Raw genomic sequence first — 13,359 nt, forward strand, 5'->3', positions numbered from 1 at the left:
GCTGTGTAGTGCTGGAATAGGAACAGGGAAGGGTCTAGATGGGTAAGATCAATGACAAAAGAAAATTGAGGCCAGGAGGGTTATGGGAAAGTACGTTATATTACAGGGAGAGTTCCCATCTGCACAGTTCAGAAAATCTGGTGTTGGTGGGAAGGATCCACATGGCACAGGCTGTGAAGCAGTCATTGAAATGAAGAATGTCATGTTGGGCGGCATTCTCAGCAGCAGGGTGTTCCAGCTGTTTCTTGGCCATCATTTGTCAGTGGCAACTCAGCATCTCTACTATATGGTGAGTAGCAACTATCCTTTTCATAATATTGTTATGTTTCAAAATGGTGTCTTCTACAAGTGCAGTGTCTGGATTTTCAGCAGTCAGCACATCTTTGATGACAGCATAACTTGTGAGATAGTCAGTGCGGATTATTGTCCATCAGTTCTTGCTTTTTTCTTTAAGATCTCGCTAAGCGGTCAATTACAATTTAGTGAAATAATGCTGCTGTAGGCAGAATTGGCACCAGATAATCAGGAGGTAATTGTGGTTAGTGGATCTGTCACTTGCATTCATTACAGTGGCTCACATAGTGTCCTTAACATATTGGTAGAGATTTGGCCAATGATATATGTATATGATTCTGTCAAGATTATTAATGAATCCCAGGTAACCAGATGGTGGAACATCATGGAAAAGCTTCAATATAGCTGGCTGTAGATGAGCTTGGATGGTGAGCACTCATTTCTGCCCCATCAGATCATTGTTCATCTTATGGAATGTTCCATTTATTAATTGGATTTCTCTTTTGGTTTGGCTTTCCATTCATCAAGACTTCTATATCTTTCAGCAATGCTAGATCTTCCCTCTGCTCAGCAGCAATGCCTTTCAGTGCAGCAGCAACTGAGATTTCATCCATGCAGCTGTCATCCACCAAAGGATTCATTGAAAGGCAGTCAACATCCTTGGGTTAGCATCTGATTTTGTATAACACTATCATGTCACACTTCCAAAGCCTCAGTGCTCATCTCACCAGTCGACCTGACGGATCCTTCAAACTAACCAGCCTGCATAGAAAATGACAGTCTGTCATAACAGTGAACAGTTTGCCAAATAAATACAGCCAGAACTTGTTGCTGATACAAATATCTGCAAGGCACTCTTTCTCAGTTGTAGAGTGCTCTGGAAGCACAATTAGTCACATTTTCAGTACCTTCCTGAATTTGTTCTAAAATAGGACCTGTCCTATAACTGCTAGCATTTGGTGTGAACTTCTGTCTTGACATTCTCATAATACATTGCTAGGGCAAGAGATGTTAGTGTCTCCTTAACAACATGGAAAGATCTTTCTTGTGTACCATTCCAGGAGAATTTGGTATATCCATGCAATGATTCTTGCAGGGGAAGTGCCTCGGTACAGAAATCCTTTGTGGGTCACAGGTAGTATGAGCACATTCTGAGAAAATTTTTCACATTACAAATGTGCTGAAGAGTCACATAATCTGTTACTGCTCTTATTTTCTCTGGATGAGGATGGACTCCATTGCCATTAACTAGGTGTGTAAAGGCTTATTTTGGTCAATGAAGAGGCACATTTTAGAATTCAGGTTGAGGTCCGCAGTCTGAACACACATCAACTTGGTTGTCAGGTGGCTTATATGTTCTTCAAGTGACTTAGAAAAAATGACACTCTCCTTCATATAACTGGGACATGTTTTCCACTTAATGTATTAAAGCAGATTGTCCATCATGCACTCAAAGGTGATTGGAGCATTACTGTCAGAATCACATACCTCTGAACTCACAGAGGTTGGGTGTTATGAAGGCAGGCTTTTACTGAAGAGCCCTATCAACCTGGATTTAGCAATAGCCTGTTCACTTTTCCATAGTTGAGAAATACCTCATTCCTTTCAAACACTCTAGTGTGTTAGCAATTCACAGCAATGGGAAGACACTTCTTTTGTGAGTTTGTTCAATCATCAGTAGTCGACACACAAATGCCATGTGCCATGACCAAGAATTCCTTGAAGGTATAATGATGTCATCTTGTGTTATGTGCTCCACTTCCTCCCAAATTATGTGTCATTCAACTAGTGACATCCTATATATGCACTGACTAACTGGTAGATGCTCTTCAGTATTGACATGGTTTTTCACCATTTGCTGCTTGGTCTAACTTTTCTCCACTCTGGATTTGAAGGCATCTGAAAACTGGGGAAGAATGGATAACACTTGTGGACATTTTCCCATGGTCAGATCGGATCGGATCGGATCAGATCAATAGTAACTTTCTCCACTGTATCATCTATATTAGAGCATAGTTCTTAATCAAGGACTCTGAGCTGCCCATCCTGGACTGGTTTGGCTATTCCTACCTCTACATATGAGTTGTGACTGACCCAAAATTGTCATTGACCACCTGTAATGCGTATGATTATTAGTGGTTTCTTTTGTGAGGCTGAGAAGCTTTTTACAATTGACAAAAGCATCACAGTTTAACTGAGCATCTAGATTGGTGACTAGAACTCATCTAATTGATGGCAGTGAGTAAAGACATCTTCAGTGATAAACAGCTGCTCAGAGTAATCTTTGTTATTTGTGATTGTTGGAATACTTTGTCAATCTGGAGCTCTGATGATCCAAACTCTTATGACTGCTTGCAATACCTGCAAGAAGCCCCATCTGAGAATAAGATCATGACTACATTCTGTTAAAACAATAAACTCGAAGGTATGTTTTCTGTCATTGGTAGTTATGCTTGCAATACATTTTCATGTTGGCTGGATGTATTTTCTGTGTGATCTTCAGCATAATCACTATCATACAACAGAACACAGTCTTCTTTACCTGGTGATGTTGAGCATTTAAAATTACAGAGAAAGAACTCCGAGTTGACTAGTGTCTGGAAAGGTTCTTAATGAGATTTCCCAACATCTTGGTAACTGTCTTCCGTGGAGGGTTTTTATCTGTGGTGGCCTCGCCTCCATGGATGATTGCCTCATGTAGTGTTCCTGAATTCAGTGGGTAGGTGGATGGCTTATACGTCTGTATGGCAATGGGGAACAGGTATGGCATGTTGTGAAGTGATCTCGTCTGGGATACAGCATTGGGCCTTGTACAAGAAGTCAAATATAATCATTTGCAGTTGAAATGTGTGAATAGGGTTCTTATGGCAGCATAATAGCTATCAACCATTTGTATTTTTTCTCTGTGATAGTGTACAACGTGTCCAGGGTGTCCACAGTGGAAAATTACCTGTGTGTTGTCCTTTGTCCTACAAATTCATTTGCAGTGCATTATACTTGGTGTTGGTGACAGTGGTACCTCCATTGGTTGGAAGCTGGGTGGTCAGTTAATGGGTGTGGTGTAAGCCTAAGTTGATAGTCCATTCTTCATGGCACTTTTGACTGGAGGTAGAGAGGGTGCTAAAGATCAGTACAGCTCTTCTTCTATATTATCTATTACCTCCAGATGTGTAGAGTTGACATTCTTGGATGCTATCTCTTGTGTTCTTGGTATGACATTTCTGGCTGTCATAAACTGCTGTATCTTTTCTCTCACTACATGGTGTATGAGAGAGGCAAAGTTGCAACTGTATTCCACAACTGCCATAGAGACCACATTCTGGAGTCAGTTGTACTTCTTTCATTCAACTTGTTTCTGTTGCATTTCCTCAATATCATGACACCACGTGATGAATTCCTTTACTGTTGTGACATCCTTTAGCAGAAGAGCTTGATACATGTCTTCTGCAACTGCTTTCATCAAGTGTGAGATTTTGCCAGCTTCTGTCATATTCCCCCTCAGGGGGCTCACTTCCTTTCATGGGTATGTGTGTGGTGAGCACGGGTCCCTGAGCTATTGCAGCCTTCCTTCTTTCCCGGGCTGCATTTCCTTTCCCTTCCCCTCCTTTCCTGTCCTTGCTCCTTCCCCTCCACCCTCTACTCTCTCTCTCTTGGTGTCATTGTTTATGTTGGCCTCGCTATCCTTGTTATGTTGGCTTTGCGATTTGATGTTGTTGAGTAATTACCTCATCCTTTTGGGATTCTCTGGTCTCCTTCTAGGGTTTGACCTCCATTACTAAATTTCTATTCCGTAGTGTGAGCGATTTGGGGAAGAGCACCTTACCTAGTGTCTCTGGCGTGTGCCCTCCTAGTTCCTTCCATCTTTTCCTTCACATCATTGTCTGATGCTAGGGTCCATAGCCAGCACGGTAGCCGGCCCATGTGGTGGGGTCACTATGTACCCTTTTGGTTGAGCTCCTGAAAACACAGGGATCACACTTCTGATACCTGTAAGCCTAGGAGTGGTTGCTTGTCATCCTGGATCATTGGAACTCCCAGCAATCGCCGCTGTGCCAGATGGCCTGTGCTGTGGCTGGGTGGTGCCCGTGGGGAGAGCCCCTGATCAGAGTTGGTCGTATCAGAGCAAACACTATGTAAATAAAACGCATATGGGTCCAGAACTCTGGCCATTCTTCTACGGCCACCACTTTGAATGGAAATGATTCTTTTAGTGCTGCTTCTTCTCCCCCTTTGGCCTTCCCTTCCATGGCTACCTCCTGGGAGGAGGGTCAGGCTCGTCGGCTAGGGGCAAAACCTTTCCCCCACTATCTGGTTTGCACCTGGACTGGTGGGGATACTTTCACCAATACCAAACCTTATTTTTTGTGGTACACATTGAAGACAAGTTTGGCGAAGTGGACTCTCTGAGCAAGCTGCAGTCAGGTTCGTTGTTGATCAAAACTGCTTCAGCTGCCCAGTCTGCGGCCCTTCATGCCTGTGATAAGGAACTTCGGGACAATCTAGGACGGCAGGGTGTTCACTTCATTTGGCGTGTTCAGAAGGGCCCGAAGAACAATCGCATTGATACTGGTGCCTTTATCCTGGCCTTTGAAGGGGATACCCTCCCTGAGAAGGTCAAGATTATGGTTTATCTATGTGACATGAAGCCGTACATCCCACCACCTATGAGATGTTTTAAGTGCTTGCGTTTTGGACACATGTCTTCCCACTGTTTGCAGACCCCTCTCTGTGGTGACTGTGGATGTCCACTCCATGAGGGGAGTTCCTGTGTCCCCCCTCCTATGTGTGTTAATTGTCATGGCAATCATTCTCCACGTTCACCGGATTGCCCGGCTTATAAGAAGGAAAAGAAGATACAGGAGTATAAGTCCCTTGATCATCTAACCTACAGTTAGGCTCGTAAGAATTATGCACATCTTCATCCTGTGTCAGTGACGTCTAGTTATGCTTTAGTTACATCTTCACCCCTTCCTCCCCCTTCCTTACCCCAGTTCCGAACCCCTCTTCTCCCCCCTCCCCTACAGTTCCCACGCCCTTCTGTCTGGGCGTTGCTCCCCCTCCCTAGCTGGAGAAGTGGCATCTGCCGGTCAAGAGTGCCCCTCCCAGGACCCCCCCCCCCCCCCCCCCCCCGCTTCCTGGTGCCTTCCAGGCCCATGGTCTGCTGCCACAAGAACCACGGCCTGTGGGCTCCCAGGTCGCCCGCTCTCTTTCTTTTCCAGATCTTTCTGCTGCTGACTCCCTTTTGCAGCACAGCTCTCCTCGATCTCAAACAGGAAAGAAGAAGAAACAGAGGTCCCGTCCCCACCTTTGCAACCTGACTCTGACCTGCTGTTCATGGATGTCGCCCCCTCCTTGTCGGTGATGGATGGTGACCTGGTGGCATGACTGACTTTAGCCTGTTAACCCCCCGTTTGAATCATCATTCTGTGGTTATCCAATGGAATTGTAATGGATATTAATATCACCTTCCGGAGTTGAAATCCCTTATTTCGTTTTACTCTGAAGCTTGTGTGGTTCTACAGGAATCTCATTTTACTGATGATCACATATCAACCCTCTGTGAATTTCGTGCTTACTGTCGAAATCGGGTCGGCCGTCTGCGGGCCTCTGGTAGCATTTGTATGTTGGTCCATACAGACATTGCTACACAGTTTGCAATCCTTATCTCCCTCCTGACAGGACTCTTACACCTGCAGCCTTAACTGCCCTTCTTCAACAGCTTCCTCCTTCCTTCCTCCTTCTCAGGGATTTTAATGCTCATCATCCCTTGTGGGGCAGTGCATTTCCATCTAGTCGGGATCTTCTCATAGACCAGTTTCTTGCAGACCACGACTTGTGCTGTCATAATGATGGCTCCCTTACCCATTTCAGCGCCAGTCATGGTACCTTTTCTGCCATTGATCTTTCTCTTTCTTCTCCCTCCCTCCTCCCTTCATTACACTGGTTGCCACACGATGACCTTTGTTGATTCTGTCACTCCCTTCCCACTCCCCGATGGACAGGTTACCTTGTTGGTCTTTCCAATGTGCCAGTTGGCCTCTATATACTGCACAGGTTGTTTTTTCTCCCTCTTTGTTGGGTTGTATTGATGACGTCGTACATGACATGTCTGATGCAATTGTTCGCACTGCTAGCCTTGCAATCCCATTCCCATTTGGGCCATTTCATGGCCGGCAAGTCCTGTGGTGGAGTACGGCCATTGCCATTGCCATCCATGATTGCCGTCAAGCTTTGCAACACCTTAAGAGGCACCCATTCACTGCCAATCTTATTACCTTTACATGCCTTCGCGCCAAAGCCCTCTACTTAATCAAATGAAACAAACAGGTGTGTTGGGAATGCTTTGTTTCTTCCCTCAGGTTTCAGTTCTCTCCTTTAAAACCGTGGGTGGTCCACTTTTGTCATCATACCGGTCCACCCTGATCCGGAGCTCTACCTCAATGCACAACGATTACCTGTTGTCCCACAGTTTCATTTCCTGTGTCTTCTTTCCAACAACAAGCTCACTTGGCTGCCTCATATCAGACTTCTGAAGATAGGATGTTTCCGTAAACTCAATGTCCTTTGCTTCCTTGCCCACACCTCTTGGGATGCGGATCGTTCCACTCTTCTCCTCTTTTATCGGGCTTTAGTGCTGTCTCGCTTCGACTATGGTTGTCAAGTTTATGATTTGGCTGCTCCTTCTGCACTGCGCCTCCTGGATCCGGTCCACCATCATGGTATCCATTTGGCCAGTGGTGCCTTCCCTACTAGCTCTGTTGATAGCCTCCTGGTTGAAGCTAGGATCCCCCCTCCCATTCTGTTCGTCGGTCCCAGCTTCTGGTTTCTTATGCAATCAGTGTCCATTCCTCTCCCATTCATCCTTCCTATTCTATCCTGTTCCCAGACCAAGGATGCCATCCACCTGATTCCTGCCCTTGGGTGGGTTTACTGGTTGGGCTCCACCTTGCGTCTCTTCGCTGTGATTTTTAGCTTCCTTCTTTGCCCTGTCTCCCACTTTTCCTCCTCAACTGCACCCCCCCCCCCCCCTCCAGTTACTTCCTCGGTCCTGGATTTGGGTGGATCTCCACCGAGGTCCAAAAGATTCCGTTTCCCTGATGGTATTCCGTTGTTTTTTCTGCTGAATTTTACGGGAGTTTTGGGATGCTGTTGTTTCTTACACCAATGGCTCTAAATCCGCTCAGCATGTGGGATATGCCTTCATGTCCTTTGTTGGCATGGAAAATCATCTCCTGCCAACTGCATGTGGGGTGTTTACTGCGGAATTGATAGCAATTTCCTAGGCCCTTGCCTTTATTAAATAGTCCCAACTCAGTCACGTTTTGTTATTTATGGGCTCAATGAGTGGCCTTCAGTGCTATTGACCAGTGTTTTTCCAGTCATCCCTTGGTCTCGGCCATCCATGACCGTCTCACTGATCTTCTTCATGCTGCTTGTTCTGTTGACTTCCTTTGGGCCCCTGGCCATGTGAGTATCCCAGGTAATGAGCTTGCTGACCATTTGACTGGGGGAGCAGTCACTTACCCCCCCTTCCCTGTAACCCCTCCTGCAGTGGATTTACGGCTTCGTATCAAATCCCACTTTGCTCAATCATGGGCCAGCTCTTGGGAGGCTACCTCCATGTCTAATAAACTTCATCCGATTAAGGTGACACCTGTCCTGTGGCATTCTTCCTTCCGCCTCTCTCGAAAGGACTTGACCACCCTGTGTCGTCTCCGCATCAGCCGTACCAGGCTGACCATGGCTTTCTTTTGTGTAATGAGCCACCCCCTTTTGTGGTTGTTGGGCTTTCCAGTCAGTAGCCCACATTTTGGTGGAATGCCCCCTTCTTTTGGCTCTACGTACTAAGTATGGACTTCCCCACACTTTACCTTTAATATTGGCAGAAGATTCCCAGATGGTTCTCTGTTTCCTCCGTGAAAGTAGTTTTTATTTTCAGTTCAAGGGTTTAAAATCTCCCTCTGGAGTATGGGCAGGGCGGTGAGGGTTGGGGTGTCTCCCACTGTAAGCTGTTGTTCGGAGATTCCTGACTCCCCTCCCTGGCCAAGATCCTCTTTTCTCTCCCTTTTACTCTGTTTTTATCACTTTTTAGATTTGGTTAGTCTCCTTTTACAATATGCATTTTTACATTCTAGTGGTTGAACATTTTTGAATAGCAGGTGGTCTTGCCTGTACTGCATCAGAGTTGGGATATTTCCTGCCTCTAGCATAGCCTTGGGGCTGCCCACTAGCTGACTTCCCTCCTTTCGTTTTCACCATTGACAACATGACTGCACTTTTACATTTTTTAGCCTTTTACCTTTTGTCGTCATGACTCTTCGGAGATGTCAATCCATCCGAATGGGCCACCCTTGAAACAAGGGACTGATGACCTTGCTGTTTGGTCCCTTCAACCCCAGTCAACCAACCAATCATCTGTCTTATTCAGATTCATATAGTGGAATAGTTACAAAACATTCTGTATGTAGAATTGTGTTGTTTCTCCGTGATCTTTGGTCCTGTTCTTCAGTTGTTCTTCCATTAAGCAGGCTTACTGGTGACTGTTGCCAAATGTTCTCTTCAGTTTGGCCTAGAATTTATCTCAGCTGTTGAGCTTCTCTTCATTGCTCTCAAGCCACTGTGCTGTTAAGTGAAACTACACATTTGCCAAACACATCAAATCATGCCACTTATTGTATTTGGGGACTCAGTTAAATGCTTTCAGCCATTTTGTCAGGTTCTGACTGGTGTCTCCAGAAAACACTTATCGAAGCCTGATGTGAAGCTGCCTTGTTGCTGTTTTGGAATTCATTTGTTTTTTGAATATACAAACCTTGGGAATGATGTGCTGTTTCTGTAGGCCATGGCTTTTGCTACCTAATTGGAGCCAAAGTGATGTAGGTATCTTGAAGTTTCTGGCAACTCCATTAAACAGTGTCATGCCGTAATTGCAACCAAGTCAAAATTTGAAAGGAAGGTTATCAGTGAAGTACAACAGTGGGCACTGAAAGCGTAGTAACACAAGTCCGTTTCCGTCGCACTTCACCTAGTGTAGACCGGGAACTGTCTGCTAGGCATGCCCGATGTGAACTGGCTAGGCATGGCCCGTGCTGCTTCCACCAGCAGAGGGTGTGGCCGAATTCTCTCGTGCCCTCTGGTGGGCGGAACTTTACTTGCGGCAACTACTGTCCGTCACGTGTCGTGCCGATGTGCACCTCCCGCGATCTTTCTGGTGGCTACTGCAGAAAGGACATTTGTTATGACCACCATCATATAGTCAGAATAGAACTGAACTCTTGGATGGAGAGTGCTTCTAGTTAAACATAGAATATTCCAGAATATACAAACATTACAAGCTTAGGAAATTTGGAAAATCTTGCAGAAGTGGAGAAGACTAATAAATAATTGCTGGTGGCTGGGTTTGAACTGGTGACCTGCAGAATGCCTGCCAGTGATGTTAACCATTATGCCACACAGCATGAAGCACAACTTGCAGCACTATGTAGAAAAATGTGAAAGATCCTCATATATGATATTGGTAACACCAGAGAGGACAGCAAATAATAAAATTCTATTTATTGTGCATATACAGAATACATATTAAATAACTACATTTTTGGAGGTAAATTGGATGGGAAATCTGGTACACAGACATTCCATCTCAGGCAACAACAGTGCCTCTAACCCAGCAGAGCAGTGAGTTTGAACAGAGCTTATCTGACATATACAGTTGTGTCATTCCATGCTGCTGCTGTGCTATGCTAGAGTTAATCAGTCATAGCAGCTGGTGATTGGTGGTATGCCAGGCTCTTGGCAACTCATTACCATATGTTTTCAGTGGGTGAGAGACCTGGATAATATGTTGAGCAGGGCAACAGTCAAACAGCATCTGTACTGAGGTATGACAGGACAACTTGAGCAACATGTGGTCTTGTGTTATCTTGTTGAAAGGTAACATCATGGAGACTTTGAAGATAGGATACAGCCACTGACTGTGAAATATCAGAAATTTAACAGCTGTTGTCCAAATTACTGGCTATGTGAGCAAGGTGCTAGAGCCACATGATAAAGACAAATACAATCTGGCATCATTCATTCTCTTCAGAGACTCCATACACAGATTAGTGCAGTAAGTAGAATTGGGGCTCATGTGGAAATGTGATATCATGCCACATGTATTCGGCCCTGTCATTGGAATCACCAGTGTCTGCCAGACTCTCTCTGTTGCTGTCTCAGTGGATAGTGCAACAATGGTCACCAGTCCATGCAGGTAGTCCATAGCTCTCCAGACATTGTTTCTCTGCCTGTTTCAGTTCATGTCTTGCTGCAGTCTGCCCCCTTCTCTGACTGAAGGTATATGACATGACTATTATCCTGTATGGTTTAGTGAGTAAATAGTGTGTCTGTCCTCTTGGGTGCTAGTTGCATGAGGCTGCTGAGATCCTGTGTGGTATTAATTATGACCCTCCAGAAATCATAAATTCCATATTCGCATGACAGTCATGGGATCCCAACGAACATGTGCAGCAATATCGTAGAATGATAAACCTCATTCTCACTTGGTCACAGTCCTGCCACTTTCAGACATTTCCTTTTCTTACACAAGGCATAACATCATTATCTCTCAAACAGCTAACATTCAAATGCAAGTTCTGAATGAGAAATCCACTGAATCATCTTTCCTTATACACAGAATGTAGATGGTGTTACTCCTACTGAATTTCTGAGGTTTCACTGAAATGCTAATCATTTGCAATACAAACATGGGGTTCAGTTCATGCTACTTTGATATTTGTTGCATGCTACTTTCATGGTGTTGCACCTTTAACTGTGAATAATCTATTAATTTTTTTCAGTAATCCTGTGCTTTGCATGATTGTGAAGATAGATATTGAAACATCTCTCCTATGTGTAAAAATTGACCATTTTCTCTTACATGTAGGTCTGATTTGTGGTACTTCAACTTGCCACATGGCTGTCAGCAAATTACCCTACTTCGTTCCTGGTGTTTGGGGCCCATATTTCAGTGCCATGGTGCCTGGACTGTGGTTGAATGAAGGGGGACAGAGTGCAACTGGAAAACTTATTGATCACATTATTGACACACACCCGGCCACAGATGCTATCAAAGAGAAAATTGGAGAGACAATGTGAGTGTCATTTTTTTACCCTTAATAATTTGATGTAAATTGCATATACTGTCTTTAGAATATGTCATTTAATCTTCAAAATAAATACAGACTAATACTCAAAAATGTTGAGGATTCGAATGACGAAAGAGTCTGTTGTTGAATGTGCTCAGCAGTAACTGGAAACAATTACTATAAACTCAGAATTTTTTCAATGATAAATGTTCCTGATATTCAGAAAAAAAATGTTATTTACTTGGTCTTGAACATTTTTAACATAAAAAATATATTGTAGGACACCAGGAAAGTATTTCCTATTTGATATTATTGTCATATTCTGATACATGTCAGTGGGAAGTTCAGTTACAAGGGAGACACAATTACCTGGCCTAATTGTTGTTGTAGGTCATTCAGATAATGAAAAATTTATGTAATGAAATGTATGAAGAAAAGAGATTTTTGTAATATTAACTCTAGAAAGATAACCTACACCACCTGTATGCCGTCATATGGTTATCTTTCTAGTGTTAATCCATGGTGCTAGGTGTTTATTCAAAACAATAAAAAACAATTTAAACTTATTAAAATCAACACAAATCAATTTTTATTAAGAGACTGAAGACATATTTTTGTATATACATATATATTTTCTTAAAATTACTAAGATACTTCAACCTTAATCATGAAATACCTGACAAAAACCACACAAGACAGTCACTGGAGTTTAATTTTTTAAGATATTTGTTATCACCCACTGTTTTTTGAACCATGTGACAGCTATTTCCAGGGTCTGAGATGCTTCTGCGTGAGATGGTCTGCATCATTTTATACATTTATGTTTTCTTCTGTTTCACCTTTTTGCACTTCCTGCTGTTTGTCTGCCTGCAGTATGTTTTCTACAATTTTGTCATCTGACATGATCTAAAAACCTTTATTGTTACTGTTAAAAGTGAGCTGCTCTTTCATAACATTGGCATTTCATTTCTGGTATATTAGTATGTTTGTCATTAGCTCATTTATATCCTCCAAAACCAAATCATACATATCATTATTGAGTTTTCGTGTTTCTGTTTTAGTATTCTGTTCCAGGCATTTGATCAGAGTCTTCCATTTAATCAAAGCTCGCGCATCTCAATCCTGTAACAACACTCCTTCAAATTCATTAGCTTGAAAAATGGCAAATGGACTTCTACACTATCTTCAACAACAGATAGCAATCTACATAAAAGTTGTTGTCTATTACATCATTTTAGTGTTTAAATAACACTTCAATCTATGACAAATTGGGAGCCAAAATTTTATGGAAAACATTCTGTATCCCAACAGTTCAGCAGTTGGTGCATTGTCCAGTGAAAGTAAGACCTTTCCTTGTTCAAGCAATTTTGTTTTATTTATTTATTATTGTTATTATTTTCGTTTTTACTTCATGGATAAAAGTGTTGTCATACCAATCAATGAATGTTTCAGTGTTCATCCATGAGCTTTTTTGGCTTTTGTAAATTTAAGGCACCCTGATATTTTTGAAGCATGTGCGGTTTTTGATTTTACGGTGATAAGTGAAGGCATTTAATGGTTCTCGGCAGCATTTGCGCAAACTAATATTATTACTTGCTGTTCATGCATTTTATGTCATGAACTTACTCACCAAGAAGCTAACAATTTTGATGGTAATGATTTCCAATTTGATCCAATTTCATCAGCATTGTAAATGAAGTCCATGTCATAGTCATTTTCGTCCAATTTTATTATAAAACCATCGTTAAAAGAATGTTCTGCATCAGCATCAGCTGAAATTTTTTCACCTTGCGTTTCTAATTCATTAATTCCATGATGAGATTTCAGTCTGTACAACAGTCTGTTACTTGCACCTATTTTTATTGCACTGTAGTGCCTTTTCACAGAGCAAAGGACCAGGTATCCGTTGCCCAGTAGATTGTTTCTGTAAAAACAAACAACA

The 13,359-nt window shown here is 43.0% G+C and overlaps 1 protein-coding gene across 2 annotated transcripts in view; it reads left to right on the plus strand.

Annotated features, from left to right (window-relative positions):
* The window catches only part of LOC124599613 (FGGY carbohydrate kinase domain-containing protein), a 147,049-nt gene that overhangs the window by 67,807 nt on the left and 65,883 nt on the right, over nucleotides 1-13,359 (plus strand). For both annotated transcript variants that reach the window (XM_047136091.1, XM_047136092.1), the window contains exon 6: nucleotides 11,216-11,423. In XM_047136091.1, coding sequence (XP_046992047.1) covers nucleotides 11,216-11,423 — 208 coding nt within the window. The remainder of the gene's footprint in view (nucleotides 1-11,215; nucleotides 11,424-13,359) is intronic.

This window comes from Schistocerca americana, chromosome 1 (assembly GCF_021461395.2).
Source record: "Schistocerca americana isolate TAMUIC-IGC-003095 chromosome 1, iqSchAmer2.1, whole genome shotgun sequence".
In the NCBI taxonomy this organism is placed as follows: Eukaryota; Metazoa; Arthropoda; class Insecta; order Orthoptera; family Acrididae; genus Schistocerca; species Schistocerca americana.